Source organism: Amblyomma maculatum, chromosome 9, assembly GCF_055883805.1.
Source record: "Amblyomma maculatum isolate TAMU_Amacu chromosome 9, ASM5588380v1, whole genome shotgun sequence".
NCBI lineage: Eukaryota > Metazoa > Arthropoda > Arachnida > Ixodida > Ixodidae > Amblyomma > Amblyomma maculatum.
Genome location: NC_139352.1, coordinates 27349053 through 27368185, shown reverse-complemented (window position 1 = coordinate 27368185; position 19133 = coordinate 27349053). Strand labels below are relative to the sequence as shown.

The following is a 19133-nucleotide window of genomic DNA, read 5'->3' as shown; positions in this document are numbered from 1 at the left end:
ATTACCCTCTAGGTGGGTTGCAGAAACCTAGAAGTCAGCTTCTCTGCAGAGCGAAAACCCCTTCACCATGGCAGCCAAACCTGTTTTAGGGTCAGAAGTTGGGTGCAGCGCATAATACTTCTATGTCCAGCCTGATGTCATGCACGAACGTGTTGAGCAGAATTCCTTCACTATTAAGAGCCTGGAGGAGGTAGGGGCGGGGGAGGCGTTATGAATGGCACTCACAAACGAAGGGGTTCTTAATCCTATAATTGCGACAAGAAGAAGAGGGGTGCGAGGAAATGGACGTGGCCATTATTGCCACAATGGACGTCTCCTGCACTGCACCTAATTTCTGCCCCCAAAACAGGTTTGGCCGCCATGGTGAAGGGGATTTTGCTCTGCAGAGAAGCTGACTTTTAGGTTTCTGCAACCCACCTCTTGGTCCCAAGGCATAGGATAGGGGCGTGGGCCGCATGCTGAGAAGGGGTATGGATGGAAGTGAGGCTAACTAGAATTTCACTATTTCACTATTTATGAACTTCACAAAACTGTTTCAAGAGGTTTATGTTTATTAACAGAGATAAGAAAAAATATCATGAATTAAGCAGATGCACAAAGTTACAGTGCAAAGCACGAAATAATATTGGCAAACATCTGAGAACAAAACTGCGACTCAAAAGAGTTAACGCTCACAAAGGGCTCCAGTGCACCATGAGCCTGCATTATTCCTACGCAAAAAAAAAAAAAAAAACACACACACACACATACGCAAAGAAATCATGCTAGTCGATGCCAACGGCAAAAATTCGTCCTAAACGGAGCTTCCTTCTGATCCCTACCGGCTGCTTGGGTCCCACGCCGCCTCTGTGCTTCGCGGCGCGCTCATCTCGTCATTCGCACATGCTCGGTGCAGAAGCGCCGTCCGCCTGAGCGCGTCAGATATATTCTGGCCAGACCAGCTTCCTTTTTGCTCCTGCTCGAGTGTTGTGCACACACGTTCGTTCTGCTCCTTATGCACGCTGCTGCCGTCCACGAGCTTGAGGCACACATTCATTTCGGTGGAGGGATCTATGTACGAGAAGTGTTCACGAAAGAACTAGAAAGAGACGTCATTCGAACCTAACAACACGAAGTGCATCTAAAGAGCACTTCTCAACGGTGGGGGGGGAGGGGGGGGGCTAGGAAAGAGGGAATCCGTCCGCTTTGCGTCCATTTTGTCAAAAGGTACCTCCAAAAAAGATATGATTTCGTAAACGTACGGTGCTGAAGAAACCGGCACATTCAATTGAGGATAAAATAACACCCACTTTTTAAAAGCTATTTACAGCCCAACAAACAAGAACGCGAATGCAAGAATAGAGTACAGTGTATTGCATTTTTACCTGTCAGAGTGTGTGGTATCGGTGGGTACGAGTGTAGTGTATTGGCCGCCATGAGAACTTTAAGAAGCTTTTTCTTTTTTCTTAGTGTTTGACATTGAGAATGCTCATCTATACATACCGCAGCTCTGACGGGGGTGTGGGAGCGTCGCGAAGCCACTTTTGAAGTGGGCCGGCTGCAATTATCGATTTTCACTACCCTACAAGGAGCGCCTCAAGTAACATACAGTTTAGAGACGCTACGGAGGTCTTCGTTGTGAAACTATTCTAGAAAGAATCACGCTTGTCTTAAAGCTTCTCAATATACTCGCTTCTCTTAAGAAAAACACGTTGCGAGGCTCGTTTGTGAAGCATGGTTTCTGAATAACGCATTTAGATGAGTATTTTCTGCGTATTGTAGTGTCCTGAGCATTTTTTTTTCTGTGCCCTCGTCTTTTATGCAGCGCTGGATAACCTTTGATTGTCTTTGTTGGAAACGTAAGCCCGCGTAAGCCAACCGTATCCAAAAGGCAGATGTATCCGATCAACGAGCGATTTTTAGAGAATCCGATATCGCTTACATACGCGATAAAAAGTACAACAGGTGAACGACAAATCTATGAGAAATGTATTTTCCGTGTAGTGCAAGGTTGACCGACTGTCATGCCGCTTGTGTAGAGAAGAAAGGCTATAAGACTTATGTGAACACTTAAAAGCGACAGCGGACTCCGTCGCGGAAGTGCAGTGGTTAGCGTACTATACTTAGGGTTAGGGAGCTCGAAGAAAAAGACGTGTCTTGTGCTCCTACTAAAATTAGTGGAAAATAGCGCGCGTGACTTCGAGTAAGAACTGTCTCTCTAAATAACATGTCATAGTTGTTCATGCTTAGCAATATATTTTCGCTGTGAAATATTAACGAAACTTGAATTTGGACGAGATGTTGCATAACTTCTGGTGTAGGAATAATAGAGCATAAAAAGACACTCGGCGTTGAAGGGTGGAGGAAGAAATTAAGCAGAACACTGTTTAAATTGTAGAGCGTGCCAGACACGGCTAACATAGACAAATATACTGGGACAGGGACCGTGGAAAGACGGCGCGTGAACTTTGAGAAGCATTTGGTATTAGGAAGAAGGGCAAGGGTGTGTCAGCGATAAGTCGGTAAAGGTTTTGAAGGCGAAAATAAAATTTATTGAATGTGTATTGCGAATTGCAGTTGCATTTGACATCCTTTTGTTACTGCGCATATCTTCGCTTTCGTATATATTTAAATGCTGGCGTGACTGCAAGTAAGAAAGGTGAAATTAGCGTATGTCCTGTCTTTTTGTGTATTTTGCATGTGTTTCTTAGCGCGCTGTTACTCCCCTACAAGAAACTGTGAAATTGTGTTCGGTATTGCAGGCTAGAAACAGTTATTCGTAATGTACATTTTTCTATATTTACTTCGTACACGGATGCATAATCACATGCGGTAAGATCGTATCTTGGTACTGGTTAGCGTAGGAACCTCTATTAACCCTTTTTCGTATGCCTTCATCGCATGGCGGTCTCACGAAGTATATACATTAAAAAAGAACAATTTTTAATAGCTTATCTGCTTCCACAATATGCATATTTCACTATACTCTGCTGTCAAATATAATCGCCAGGCCTTCTCTGTAGATTCGATCTAAAATGTTTGGGAGGAGTATTTTCATAGGTACTGTACATCAAGAAAAAGAAGGCTATAATAGTTTTATGGAGCATAACAAGGCATCGGTGACATTATGGCGTAGAGAAATTGGGTTCTTTAACTGTAATCAGGCAGGGATCGACCTAACGATTGTGTTAGTTTGAATTGCTAAACGCAAAATGTTTAACTCAAACTGCATGGAATGCAACTGCTAAACCCACGTAAGAAGTTACGTATTTGCGTTAACTCTAGTTATATTCCAACAAAAATTAACGAAGATTTTAACCATTGCCACAACGTTCCCCGGTGGCGGAAACAGCAAAAGTCAGTATTAATCGGCCTCTCTTAACTTCCAGGGCCGCCTTCCTGAGTGGTCATCCTGATTACGGTAGTTCACGGCCACACATTAGGTGAGGTCGGCCCCAAGACGCAGGTCCAACCTGATCAAAACAAAGTCGGCATTCCCACGGGATGTTAGCGGAGCATTCCGTCCGAGCGCGGGGAATGGACATGTATGCGTTTTTTTCCCCCTCTGGTGTCGGAATGCAGATAATTCCGTTTCTTGCCTCAAGATGGCCTTCTCGGGCAGCACTCGCGTGCTCGGCTCACCTGCTCGGCACCTCCTCGAAATGCGCTCCTTTCCTGGGGACATTTTCCGTTTTCACCGGAGTGCCGAAAAAGCAGATGAATAAATTGCAAATTTACCTTTGAGAAATTACGCCACTTGTGGTTTTCCCTAATTACGCGCTGCACTGGCGCGTCGAATTTTGATATGACGAAAAAAAAAAAAAAAACCTAGTAATACAATTCGGCTTTAGTTCGACGAACATGGGTCAGGATTAAGGTGCTTGAGAAGGCACATATATCCAAACACTCAACGCTCACTGAAACCGAGGACATCTAGGGGAGCCTTTCAAATCATCCTTATTTGCTGGTATTTATATGCTGGCAGAGCTCCGAGGGTATTTACGTTATATGTAACCTAATCTTGAGTGTTTTCGCCAGCGTCTCTCTCGACCGTAGCGGCATACCAAGAACTGTCCTGCTATACCGCACTCTTTATGCCATATGATGCTTAAAGACTAATCTAGCACTTCTGCCTCCTCTCCGGACCATCACGTTTATCGTGGGAATTCCGCTATATACCAGGCAGGATGTTGATTCTTCTGTAAAAGCTACAAAGGGAGATGCTGAACACTGTTAATGTTAGGACATATCTAGGCAAAATCATGTAAGAAGTATTCAGTCTGTTGACCACCGCATCAATTAGGCTCAATAGGGAGGCAGTTGCAAGCGGAGTGTGGGGATCGGCGGATCGGATCCCCACTGGTTATATGAAATTGTCTTTACTTCTATTTTTCCACTGGCAAAACCCGAAAAATAAAGGAAAGAATGGAGGCAGTCCTTATGAATTATTCAGTTTTAGTGACCTATTGGCTTTCTTGATATTGGTTTCAGTTCATATTTTCAAGAATCCTCACTCAGAGTATTAATTACCCAGCTTTTAATTTGATTGTACAGATATTCGGTAGGACACAGACCCCACTCTTGTCGGATCATGTGGCAATCAATTTATTTTTGTATGGTCAAGTCATCGCTACTGTTTCACATGTTGAATCTCCGCTGTCGTGCCGCTAGGTTGCCCTTTCGCATTTTTATTTATTTATTTTTTTGGCAACGGCGTTGGTGAAGCATTACCTGCGAATAATTTCGATCGACTTTGCATCCGTCAGGATGTTTCGAATCACTTCACGGTTGTTGCTGCGAAGCCAAATCGCTGCGCTACCGTCCCCAAAGTTACTACATTTTGAACATTGGTCGTGGGCTGGTTTGAAACCTTAGCGAGAGTTTTCTTCCCTAACATCTTTATCCGCAATATATGACTCCCAACTAAGCAGTGACAATCGGTTTCAGTCCCACGTCGCTGAAACAGCCGATTCGGACAGGTGATATATCTTCACAATAGACGGACTTTGCGCAGGGAAGCACATGTGTCGGTTTAGAAGAAAACAATTAATTGTGGTCTTGTGGTCTCAGGCGTGCTAAGCCGAAGTGCAAACAAAGCGCATCATGGCAGAACAAGTATTCCGAAGAGGTCATCGACACCGTTCAGAACCTTAGTGCGTGGGCCGTGTAAATGAGGCCTGAAGAGTAAGATTGACGAGGAGTGCATTTGGTAGTGGCTCATTGGTCTTCATTGGCAACATATTTACCATATTTTTATCGCTCGAAATAAAAGTACCCGGCAATCGCAGCCTGCTAGTACTTCCACGCGGGGATGAAAGGGCGACTTCAAATTAATTGGAAGACAGCGCAGCGGGGTATGGAAGGGAAAACGATTGGCGTAGCTCCGGCAGATAGGCAGCAGGACGAGCTAGGAAACAACGCGAGTAAGGACATCCCATTCGATATAAAGCAAGATGGGATGTATATGAACTGGGGAAGTAATAAGGAAACAAGAAAGCAAATGGTCGTCCTGGGTATTAGAGTGGATTACAAAAGAAGACTGACAATGCAACGGGTGTAAAACAGACAGTTCGAAAAGAGGGGGAAGGGCGTGAAGAGGTTGTGGGGTCACGGTTATAAGGTGGCCCTCAGCCCGAATGGGAGAGTATGGAGAGGAGGGATATTTGCTCTGCAGTGAACGTGGTTACTGCAAAATTTTTAGATACGTGCCCTTTTAGATGTCACTTTCTTATACCTATATGACTAGAAATAAATATAACCGCAGAGGTTCGCGGACTTCATCACATTCAAAACAATTTGCGACCCCACGGCAATACCGTAATGATAACGCCCCCACAGACTTTGGGAGGCCGCATATTTATGTCAGCAATAACAATAACTCTGCCAACACTGGGAACGTCAATAGTGCGAGGCTATCGTGAAAAAAACAAAAAACGATTTCGCTCTTTTCGATGCCTTTTCGATGCAAAACAAAAAAGAAAGAAGCCTGTCTTTTTTTTTTTTTAGCTTCTATCTAGCAGGTCGCGGCTCTTAATGGGACCTCAAAGGCTCATTGATCATGACCAACAAAATATATTGCTTTCGCGGACAGCTGCAACATTGCGACAGCCCTATATCTTGTGACTCACCCTCCTCTCCCTTGCTGAGAGCAACGATCCTTCTGCGATTACACCTCGATCCCAGTGCGTAAAAAGCAGAACGTGACAGTTTGTTGGTTCTTACAAGCAGCCTGAGGAGAGATACGGTTGAAATCCATAACTCGCTCGATTTTGGCTCACTGGGATGGGCGCGGTGGCTACCCGAATTGTGCTATGCTTTTCAAAATCAACGGCTAAGTGTTGGTTGCCAGATAAAGTTAATGGCAGCTTTTTTTCTTCCGTCTGTGATTTAAGAATATTTTTTCTATTCGGTAAAGAATAGATCAGGGTTCTTGTTCTCCTGCGTTCTTTCGATTCTTCCTTCTTATCTCAAATTGGATCGTTTGTTGACTTAAAAGAATTGTAAACGCGTGACTTCGCGGGAACTTTGTCAATAGCGTGCTATGGATACATCCTTTCTGGTTCACCATATCTGAGTATGCGCTAGAAAGCAAATCTAAAAATTATCCCTCAGTAATAACCACAGCGAAGTGCGTGTTTTTTTACTTTGCTGGGTTCACGTTTTTCGCGCGGTTAGTATCTCTACTGTGACAGCGTGTGCCTCTGACAGCGCAGCGAGATAGAAAGCAATAAACGACTCACGCCCACTGGATAAAAGAAAAAAATACACCGGGAAAATATTTATGAAACTTGATTGAAATAGAACACACTGAAGCGAAGAGCGTATATCACAGAACCACCCGAAAATCGCGATAAAAGCCATGACGCAATTCTGGGCAGCGCTTGAACCATGTGTCACAGAAAACATTTCTCAAAGAGTGCTACCGTCAGTTTGCTGTTACTCATGCGTGCTGGCTTTTTTTTCCTCTTGTGATGTTGGTAAAACGATGGTCATAGCTTTGACCAAGTGCCTTCGCTTCAACCTCTGGTCTTTCTCTCGGTAATTTTTTTTTCACTTCCGGACTTGATTTTACAACTCTTCGCAAATCGATGTACAGGGTTGCGCGCTGTGAAAGGGAACAAATTTCGAGCCCAAAAATGAAATATTACTGCGTTGGTTTCCTTGAAAAAGACAATTTTTGTTTCATAACTAATTTCTATTGGCGTGTAAGTAATTTTACAGAATCGACGAAACACTATGTATTTTTTTTTCGCAAGCTGATCATTCACTCACAAACTCCGCGCACCCTGTACTCCCTCTAAGTGTGTGAATGTCTACAGCACACTGCCTTCCCTTTACTGCTTCTTATCATGCACCAACTGGCTCAGCTACTTCCCTTGTATAAAATTAACGCCAGTCGGCGCAGTGCTAATCCTAATTAAAAGCTACAGCGTCCCAAGGAGTGTTGTCAAACAAGTGCGCCTATAGATTGCTCCGTTTGGGACACGCGCATTCCAAGCGTATATTCGTGGCGAGTGGTGTAGGCGGGATCCAGGGCCTCCAAGAAAATAAATATTATCGCCAACCATCGGGCTCACCCCTAAAAGAGTTATATGCAGAAAAAGTAAGGTGTAGATGATAGTGCTTACTGCTCTCGCTGCAGAAGAATGAAGTGTTCACGACAGAAATTAACGAGAGATTCAAGATTCTGATCTCTCAGTTAGTTTAAACTGCATGACATATTTCTGAACTTTACTTGCTCGATCCGCTGCTGCCGTGCGGGCATAGAAACAAAACAAAAATAATAAAATTTGAGCAAAACTATTTGAGCCAAATGCCATAGCGCTAGATGTGAGCGCAAGGCTCAGGGGTTTGATTACCACTGATGTTTGTTTGTACGCTATTATCTCACTCGCTGCTTCGGTGCCCTCTTTGTGGGACCATCAGTCTGCCCCAACATATATTATAGCCTTTTATTTCACGAACCATTTTAACCATACCATTGCACACGTGCACAAGGAGGCGAATATGTAAGCAAAAAGAAAAAATATGATAAAGCGAATGAATGGAGCGTCGTCCAGTTGTGTTCCTTCGTTGCTTAGTCTAGTTTTTTTCGTCTCTGAAGAGAAATGATTCGCAGTAGTTTGTGTTCGTATATTTCCGCGGCATTCAATACAATGCTCCTACTTTCTAAACTAATTCAGTTGCTGAGGATGATAGCCCCAAAGCACTTCCATTATAAATAACGCTGCGTTTGAAAGTGCGTCGATAACGCAAGCGCAGATTATAAGCGTGTCACTCAGCGATTGAAGTGCGTTGGTGCAGATGAAGCGTATTAGATACTGCACACCATGCGGTGTTTGATAAGGCGCCGATGCAAGTCACCTTTCGATGTTACCCGTCGCTTGGTGATATCAACCCCACCCCCACCAAAGATTTTCCCCTGAGGAAGTGATGTGTTGCTCAATCCCAACGTTGCCAGAGCAAAAATGTTTTGTCGAAACCGCTTATGCTCGGCGCGCATCGACGCGTTTCTTATGGGTCCTTGGCGGCTTTTCCGCTTTGTTCTGGCCACCGTGTGCGGCCAAAACGACACTCTGTTTCCGGCAGCGGCACTGCATGGAAGTATCCGTCCTATGTACGCGAGAAGATGGCATCTCCGGTGTCGCGCGTCCTACCGTCCCGGTGAGTCCGCTACTGTAAGGCTTCGGCTCCGCTCGGGCGTATCGAATACCGCCCGCTCGTGCTCCACAGCGCGTGCGAGGTGGCGTCTTCGCGGCCTTCTACTCTGATCACAAGCGATCATTTCTGCACTGATCGCGCTGCAGGCTTTCGTCATGTTCATTCTAGCCGCTTCGCCACTCGGACTAAGTTGCATCAAGCTGTTCTCATGTCTGATCATATCTGCCACAGAAAAAGATTTCTGCACTAGATGGTTCTTGGGTGATGTACTGAAAGCAGCGCGAAACACTCAACAACGAAGAAAAAAAGCCCCCAACTTAGCGCAGTACTTAAAGCCGACTGTAATTCTACCGATTTCGTAATGAATACAACCAGTCATAGGTTTTGATGCTACCGTGGTCGTTTCGTGCTGCTTTCACTGCGCTAATCAAACATGTTCCGCTTTCATGCTCGGTCATGCTATTTTTTCGCTGCATATTTCCGCCCCTTCGATGTGCGACAGTGTATACGGTTGTTTTAGCACAGTCGACTAGGGGGCCGATATAGTGAGAGATTGACGGATAATCCAGCTCGACCGAGGGTTATTGGTCGCAGAATAACGGCATGTTTTGCTGCTTTGATATGCCATGCGACCGCCGTGAACCTGTACACCGGTGCCGCTGTGATTCACTGAGGGGCTGTATCCCGTACTCAGATCCACTGGACCAATATATGGGCCGGGTTCAGACAGTGCCAATTTGCTACGTCGACGTATACACTACAAGCGGCTTGTGCAGTGTGTCATTTACTCGCGTGTGTGCTGTCACCGTGTCGCCCTTCTGTTTGCGAATTCATGCAGTCCTCTTCCAGAGCAGAAATCTGCTCCGCGGGCTTAACGTCCCAAAAGCGACTCCCTCTATGTGAGACGCCGTAGTGGATAGTTCTGGATACATCAGCCATCTGGGGTTTTTGAACGTGCATTTACATCGCACAACACACGCGCGCCTTGCTTTTCGCCTGCGTCGAAAAGCAGCCGCCGCGGCCGGGATTCGATTCCTCATCCTTGGGCACAGTAGGCAAGTGCTCTAACCAATGCACCACCGCCGTGGGGCACTCCACGTCTTTTTTAGGCTATGTGGATGTTTTCTCGACAGCTGATGGTACATTAATTTGGAAAGAAATCAAATTTAGCAGATTTTTTTTCCCCCTACTGGTTGAATGAAACTCAACAATCACGCTAAATTATTCCACGATCGTTTTTCAGGATTGAATGGAAGATCACCCATGCCTCTTTGATCGGCGTAGAAAAAACACGTTTCGAACATTCTAAGAATGGGAAGCCGACACTCTAGTTGGACCTTCTGTGGATGTGCTACTCAATAAGTGTTGAATTTTCTGCTGACCTGTTGCAGAAGGGCTGCGTCGCATTGAGACGCTTGCTGACCTCGTCGGGTCCCTGCCACAGTATCCAAAACCGCTCCCTCACGACGACGGTTACGACTAGCGGTAGTTCGGGCTGCTCCAGCCACTACGCTTTGGCCCGTGTCGTACTTTCTCAGTGTTCTTCGCCCGCGACTAGGTCCCGGTGCGTTGCCACCTAAAGCGATGTGGAACGTTCCTAAACCACGCGGCCACATATAGACCGTTTTCAAGTGGATGTTGCCATACTGGCACTTGGCTGCTGCACCAGCTAGCGACAGGGAAAAGGGGCCTCACGCTGCTGCCCTTCTTGCCCGTGAAAATGGTTGACCTTGGCCCAAGGCTGGCGAAGGTTCCTGAAGGTTCGACTGGTACCGCCGTTGGTATTTCCCTCCAGCGGTGATATCTTCCCCTCGCCACCAGTTACATTTCCCTCCTCCGCCCCAGCGCCGCTGTTTCCCCTTTTCCGCAACGTCCTCCACCGACATTTCCCTAAACTCTCCGGCTGGGCTCCGCGCGTTATTTTTAGGCACCCTTCTCCAGCGCTGCTGTCACCCTTTCCGACACCCTCTGATTTTTGGTACCTCAATATGCGACTTGAAACAGAGATATAAGGCTTTCGCACTGTAATTCATGGACGCCATAGCTTGCTGGCGCAAACGGTCGATAGATGGGGATGGCTGCAGTTCATTTTCTTTTTACTGCCTCAAGATTTTTTTTTTTTGTTTTAGTCATAATAATTATCTGCTGAAACTTGGATGGATCCATTGCGCTGGATCACAGTGAATGTGCATTTCTCGCTGTCGCTCGTCTGCTTCGGTGATTCTGACGATGCAAAGGCAGCACCATATTAGGTTGTGGTTTGTGGAGTTTACCGTCCCAAAGCGACTCAGCCTATGAGAGACGCCGTAGTGGAGGGCTCCAGAAATTTTCACCACCTGGGGTTCTTTAATGTGCACTGACATCGCACAGTACCCGAACGGCTTGCTTTTCGCCTCCATCGAAAAGCGACCGTCGCTGCCGGGATTCGATCCCCTTGGGGAACAGTAGTAGAGTGCCTTAACCACTGCGCCACCCCGACAAGGTAGAGCCACCTTAGACTCCATGAAGAAGTAGCGTTTGGCGCAACACTTGCGCGTGATCGAATTCATGCTAATCGGCCGCGCGACGGCTTCGAATGAAACGAAAGAAGGCTGGTTGCTGCATCTACGCGCCCTGGCACCGCCCATGCGCAAAACAGTCTCGAAGAAGGCTCATCGAGTAGCGCGGTCGAGAGCGGTTACTTACAGGCATGAAGAAATCAAAGCATAACCCGAGGCCTTCACAATGCGGCCTGAATAGCGAAAATTGTGGCAGAAATGACGTGCCTTCGTAAGGGCTGTTGGGGAGTGGTCATGCTTCCTCACACGTCGTCTGCATCACCCATATCGAATTTGTTGTTGACAAAGCTGGTCGGATAGAGTTGGGAATTAGTATTTTTAATTTCATTTTTCGTTTCTATGCTTGTGCAAAGTTTTGGAGGTGTGCAATGAGCGTAGGACTTCACTATTGTGCGAATAATGAGTTCATCGTAAGCGGCTTTAGAATTCCGTGAACAGCTGACAGCGGCCTGGCGAAACGCCAGATCGTCTGCTCGCTTTGATCTTCGCCGCACTGGAAGCGCATGCGCGAACGGGCTTAAAAGCTGCAGGCGCGTGACCAAGTGTGAGAGGAGGAGGCCTCGTGGCTGGCTTCAAAAGGCGTGACGAAATGTACTCCACTTCATTCTTTCCATTCCTCCATGCATACACAGCAGGGCGGCAAGCTTTGGCGAGCGCGTGGGGCTCTATAATGAATAAATTACTTTTGAAAAGTTGGTTTGGTTATAAACATCACTAAACACTCTTCTAAATCAACTAGACCTAACTAAATTAGTTTATAGGTTACTGTTCACAATTTTAGGGATTATTATATTACAAATTCTTGAGCGCCAAAAATTCTGCTGCTCCTTGCCACAGAAAGAGAATGGCTTAATTATGAGGGACAAACCACAGTTACACTTGAAAGTTATTTGGAAATCGGTAATCATTTTCTGCGAAATTACCGATTCGATGCAAGCGGTTGCACAGGCGTATTCCTGGGTGAGAAGAGTAAAGGGTTAAATATAAATATCACTAGGAAAGAGCGCCATATTACTCGAGAAATGTGATTACTGCTGTCTCACAACTCGCTGCTCTGACCTGGATGGGTAGTGTCGTCATCACAGGCCACACTCTTTCCTTCATTTCGCGCAGGGACGCGGCGTGTGGTGGGGCAGCCCCAGGCGGCACAATCAATCGCCCCAATATTGGCCCTATGTTGGTAATTTATTGGTCCTATGTTAGACCGGGTACTGCCAACAGAATACCAATTTTAGGACAAAGAATTGCGCTATCCGGAGCACGCGTAGAACTAGGGACGAAGCGAGAAAAGCGGTTGGAACCGAATAGGTCACGTTTTGAATAAACGCTGACGCAATTAAAAAAAAAAGAGCGAAAATAAGTGTTGGGGAATATGACACACGCTCTAATTGCAAGTTTCCGTTCTTGTTCATCAGACGTACGCTAAATAAGCATGAGTAATCGTAAGCTGATGGATTCCGTTTTTATATGAATGCTCATTTTGTTTTGAGCTTGCCTCTGCTTTACGATATACTACGGTATTGCAATCTGGCGTTAAGGAAGGCATTGAAAAGTCTTCAAGGAAAACTTATATTCGGCTGACTTGAGCTTGCATACATATATTATGTTGAGGCAGAAAAGGAAAGAAAAATAAAGAGCCTCGTCCCGTGCCACTTCGTATAACGGGCTTAATCCAATTAGAATAAAATGAATAGGGATTATTCCAATAAATAATTTTGCATTGAAGAAATGGAGAAAAAAAAATAAATAAAAATTAAGAAAAAAAAAGCAGAAGAAAAAAATCTACTATCCAGCCCAACCACCGCCACGGGAACGGGCCAGCAAATAGCGGATTTATTTGATTGCTTGATTTGTTCGATTACTATTTACATGATTGTTGAAGTTAACAGCTTAACATCTTGCTGAGGGGGTAGAAACGGGCGTGTTTGGCGGTCGTCGAAGAACGAATCACGGCTGTTGACAGTTTAGAGCCGGCTATGAATATCGAGATAAAGAACAAAAAGCATATCCGCTAGTGCCAGAGTATGTAGAGACATTGCAAAGTGTGCGCCATTATGTACCAACTGGTCCAAACCGAAATTCTATGCTAGCGAAGCTAGGTTTTCGCATTGGCCTGGCACGGCCAGCGCATTCCTGCATCCTTGTGCTAGAGCAACTACTTGTTATAAGAATGTATAGAGGCTTAATGCAACTGATGTGGAAAAGGGGCAGCATCAGTGTTTAACCTCAGGCGGAGCAGCCTTTGCTGCTGACGGGTTCAGAATGAGTGAGCAGATCGCGTGATCCAGTCCATCGAACACCGTGTGATAGAGAGGTGCTCGGTGAGCCCACTGACGCCGTCTCCTAACATCCGACCTTACTGAAGGTGGGGTTAATAGAGTTGCGGTAAAGTGCTTAGCGAAGTCAGGCGCCCGACTGGTATATGCTATCTGACGCTGTACGAGCGAGTGGAGATATTTTTCAGCGACATATTGCGAAGCTTGCTAAAGTATCGCAAGAGAATAGGTGTTTTCCTACAGGAGTGGCCATGGCCACAGATTAACGGTATCTCCGGGGGGCACAAAGCAGAAATTTCATGGGCACTCAGGCTGTTTGGCCTGAGCAGTGACTAACATTTCATTATGTAGTCGGCTAAGAGAATGACCGATAAAAAAAAAAAAAGAAAACATTGCCTTTAATGAAAAATGTGTATTATCGCTCGTTTAACCGCCGTTCGAAGTAGTATTTCAGTAAAAGGAAAAAATAAAGTCCTTGTAAATTTTTTACCCCGAAAAGAATTTTTGAACTGCTTTTCATCGTGAATGTGTAGTGCCAAGGGAAATGTTTTTAGCTACTACTAATTTTGTACGTGTATCTGAAATGTGGAACAGAACTACATAATACAGAAAAGCTCCGGAGTAAAACAAACTACAGAATTACGTAAAAGTACTGCACAATTTATTTATTATTTTGTTTTACAAGAGTACTCCCGATCCCATCCAACTACATTGCAGGATGGATGCAAACATCCAAATAATACAGCTAATGTACAGCTAATACAGCGCTGCAATCACAGAGTTACGACAAAACTACAGAGTATTTTTTTTCGAATTATCTGTACTGCTCTGACTTTTTGTTTACACTGGAATTTGTACGAACAACGTCGAGCGCAGTACCTTCTCGTGAGCCTAATAAAGAGGTAGTTACACATTCTTAACAAATCTAAATACCACGGTACAGAGCAACAGAAGTCTAGGGCTCTTCGTAAACAACTTGAAGCCGGCCTTAATGACTATTGATTACAACACACTAACAGCGCCTCACAAAAGGCGTGGAAACGAGGGAAACAATTAAGCAGCTCTTCTCACGCTCCTTTACTGTTTCATAAAAACAATTTAGTGAATGTATGCTTTAATAAACGCTTTTTAAGAGAGCCAACACAATATGTGCAACGTTATCATCTCTAACAGACTAGCGAAAGGTTAGGTGAAATTGCGAGGTGTAAGCGAATTGTCGCATGCAAATCCCGGCTCAGAACAGCAGCGCCGTTCTCTCTCTTTTTTTTCTATCATGAAGCGAAGGCGCGCTGAAGTGCGCCTTTTGCTTCTCAAGACGGCCCGCCTAGACACGTAATCACTGCAAGAACACCAAGAAAAGGCCAGAGTGAAAGAAAAGGCACGTGAGCGCGACTCATATATCAGCGCGCCTAGATCCTTTTCCAATATTTCTAGGCACGATATAGGCTAAAATGGGTCGCTATCTGGGGGCTCGTATAATACCCATAACTGCAATTTTCATGCTTTTTTTTTCAGAAGTTGTCCGAGTGGCATGCCTGTTCCTGTGCCTGTATTTGCCGATGCGCTATTCTTCTTAACATGGGGAATGCTAACCCTAATGTGCGCCACTCATAAAAAAAAAATGCTAGCCATGTTTCACGTTAAAAGGACGCTCTGGTGACGTGTAGTTTAATTGCCTAAAGCGGCGTCGCTGATCAGGGTATTATGTTATTTTCCTTACAACGGTGTGTCGAGCCGCACAGACGAGAGGAACAAAAAGTAGGTCGCACGTGCTTTGGATGTTTTTGGGCTTCCTTATTTTTAGGTGCTCATAAATACTAGAACGACTATAGGGCTACCTTGATCTCTTTAAGCACGAGTGCATGTCACACGGCAGCGCTTGGCTGCACAGTTCGCGGGGAGTTATCGTAAAAGGCGCCGCACGATCAGCGTGAAGAGTGAGTGAGCGCCAATGAAGGCGCAACGCTTGGCTGGGTCTGTGAGTGGAAACCCCTTTCGCTGGTCTCCGCTGTGTGTTCTTATACTTGAAGAGGGTTGTCGAGAGTGAATTGACGCTGATGACACTTGATACGTCAAAGCAAATTTCTAGGGCGCCTATAATATGCCCTTTGAGAATTTTTGAAGAGTTTTTCAACTTTAATACTTTAATTTACCAGTCTAGCACCGCTATGTTGTCGCAAAAATCCGATGTAATATTTTCTCGACTACCTGATCCGCACCCATTCATAGGCCCCTTGCATCGAACGGAATTTGTTTCGTAATGAACATCTCTTTATTTATTCCTTTTACATCAAAGGTTATGCGGTTTGGAAATGACGCCAAATGGGAAGGGGGCATAAAAATGGCCCTTGTGATGTTGATGGGTAGGAGGAGTTGGATAATGAGCTTGACAGAGAGGACGAGCGAAGCGAGAAAGGAAACTCGCGGTGGAAGAGTGAGATTTCAGATTCTTTTTTCACGGTTTTATCTAGTATGTATGTATGTATGTATGTATGTATGTATGTATGTATGTATGTATGTATGTATGTATGTATGTATGTATGTATGTATGTATGTATGTATGTATGTATGTATGTATGTATGTATGTATGTATGTATGTATGTATGTATGTATGTATTGTATGTATTGTATGTATTGTATGTATGTATGTATGTATGTATGTATGTATGTATGTATGTATGTATGTATGTATGTATGTATGTATGTATGTATGTATGTATGTATGTATGTATGTATGTATGTACGTGCTTCAATAAAGGAATCAAAACAATGTTTCCGTTGATGAAGCGTACACACCGCTATATACCCTCCACACACCCATATATATATATATATATATATATATATATATATATATATATATATATATATATATATATATATATATGTGTGTGTGTGTGTGTGTGAGCCCGCTGACAAGGGTGGTGCCATCGTAGTCATGAACAGAAATGACTACATCGCGGAAGCCGAAAGGCGACTGGCAGATGTTTTCATTTACCGCCTGCTAGAAAGCGATCCGACTGCGGAGTTTAAAACTGTTTTGGAAGAAACCTTATCCAGTCTTAGCGTGAGTGAAAAAATTGACAAAAGTACTGCAAAGTCAACAATTCCCCTCAGCCCTGTACCAGGCCGATTTTATTTATTGCCCAAAATTCATACACCTAACAACCCTAGACGACCGATCATTTCCGGTTTAGGAACCGTAACTGAAAACCTGTCACGCTATGTTGACACTCTAATCAATAAGATTCCAGCCACATTCCAGTCCTCCATAAAGGACACAACTGATTTCCTAGCTGATATAGCTGATATCACCATCCCTCAAGGCGTCTTGCTAGTAGCTCTGGATGTAGCGTCACTTTATACCAATATTCCCCACTCCGATGGTATCCGGTCAGTTGTAAAGGCTTTTGAAGATCGAAACTTATGCACTAACATTGACGGTTCTACATTGGCTATCCTTGTTAAATAAATACTTGAACTTAACAACTTTGAATTTGATGGCAAGCATTATGTTCAGATGAACGGAACATCGATGGGTACACGTATTGGTCCCAACTACGCCAACATATTCATGGGCTTATTAGAAGACCGGTTTCTCGATCACTACCCGCTAAAGCCTTTTTACTACAAGAGATTCATAGACGACATTTTTTTTTTTTTATTTGGCAACATGGTGAAGCAGAACTTGTATCATTCATCCCTAGTTTTAATAATGTGCATGAGGCCATAAACTTTTCTCATTCTTATTCTCCAACAACTATTGCTTTTCTAGACGTGACAGTGTCAATAAAGAATGACAAACTAATCACTGATCTATACCGGAAACTCAGTGACAGACCTCAGTACCTGCACTTCGACAGCAGCCATCTTAAATACTGGAAGGCTAGCATCCCATATGGACAAGCCGTCCGCTTTAAACGGATATGTTCAGACGATCGCGACTTTGAATTTCACTGTGCCAACCTTCGTAACACCCTAATGGAACGCAAATATCCAGAGTGCCTAATAAATGATGCAGTGGAACGAGCAAGCCTTCTTGATCGCAAAACTCTCCTCAAATCGGAAAAAGAACCATTCGGCCAATCACGAATCAATCTCGGGCTAACGCATTCAGCTTCGGTCCCCAACGTTGCAGGCATATTAAAGAAACATCATAGTATTCTCATGCAAAGTGATCGTCTAAAAGAAATTTATCAGCAAGCCCCCCGTGTTGTCTATCGCCGTAACAAGAACCTCAGTGATATTTTAACTTCGTCTAAAGCTAGCCCCACTGCACCAATCGGCTGCCATCCTTGCAATAAGTCACGGTGCAAAGTTTGTGCACAAATGACTAAAACTGTGAAAGCTTTCAGCACTGCATCGACCTTTAATGTAAAGATTCGGGACAACTTCTCATGCAGTATGGACGTGATTTATATGCTTGAATGTTCTATCTGCAAAATTCAGTACATTGGCCAGACCGAAACACCCTTCAAATACCGATTTAATAATAATAAAGCTTATTGTAATACACTGCCTAACCTTCCGATCTCTAAGCATGTAAACATTACCAAGCACCCGTTTGAAAAAATGCAAGTATCTTTAATGGAATCAGGTTTCAGAACCCACCATGAACGCGAAGTTCGCGAATCATTTTTAATACACAAGTTTAACACGGTTCCTTGTGGTTTGAATCAAAACATTGGCAAGCTAACTTGTCTGTCGTCGTAGCATTTTAACTAAATGGTAGCACCTTTTGCGGCTTCTTAAAAGATATTATGTTTAATCGACATTGGCTCCATTTTGCACTGTTGGCCTCTTCGCTTGCGTTCTTACGGCCACAGCCCAAAGCCCCTCACAGGATGTCATGCTTTACGTTTTCCTGTTTGCCAGTTTCTCACAATCATATTGCTTCCCGCCGTAACATGGACTGATCATTACAACTTATCCAATAACATTGCGCACGATTCCTTGTGTAATAAACACTGGTACGAACAATTAACTTCTTAACTGCTTCTCTTTATCTCCATAGCATTGAGCACACAATCGAGTTTTGTCACCATGCCGCGATTTGAGTGACTGTTTACTTTTTTTTGTACCGCGCTAAATCACAGTTATATTTCACTGTTAAATTCTACTGATATGTTATCTGCTAGTGTCGCCTACCAATGAGAATGATATTTCAGTAGCTGACCCCCCCCCCCCTCCCCCTCCTGAATATTGCAGGATTAAGTGTGACATGTACTCCACGCATTCTCACCTCATGATATTTTGTTTTGTGCACTGATAGTGACAACAATCTTTCAAGTGATATATCTTCCTTTGTGCAACATATTAAGATGCATGAACTAAGCGCAACACGTGTCATTTTGTCTATATACCTTGCACCGCCATTACATCACGCGTGTGGAATCTTGTTTTGATATTTTGATGTTTATTTGTTGGTAGTGGCTGGTCACATGTTCTGCGATTATGCATGTATATAAGAAATAGGCAGCGACAGCTTCTTTCTACATTCCTTGACAAAGGCCGGACCCCGACCGAAACGTCGGATTAAAGTTTTTTTTTTTTTTTTTCCACCGTGTGTCACCTCCTTTACCTACCCCCCCCTACCTATATATATATATATATATATATATATATATATATATATATATATATATATATATATATATA

At 44.2% G+C, this 19133-nt stretch overlaps 1 protein-coding gene across 7 annotated transcripts in view; it reads left to right on the top strand.

Moving 5' to 3' along the window:
• LOC146178643 (muscle calcium channel subunit alpha-1-like) overlaps positions 1 to 19133 on the top strand; it is a 240850-nt gene that overhangs the window by 16500 nt on the left and 205217 nt on the right. For 6 of the 7 annotated variants that reach the window (XM_084578444.1, XM_084578443.1, XM_084578441.1 and 3 more), the window contains exon 1: positions 8546 to 8643. The exons of the other annotated variant lie outside the window; for it this stretch is intronic. In XM_084578444.1, the coding sequence (XP_084434570.1) occupies positions 8595 to 8643 (49 nt within the window). In that variant the 5' untranslated portion in view covers positions 8546 to 8594. Of the gene's footprint in view, positions 1 to 8545; positions 8644 to 19133 lie in introns of those variants that run through there. 7 annotated transcript variants of the gene reach the window in all.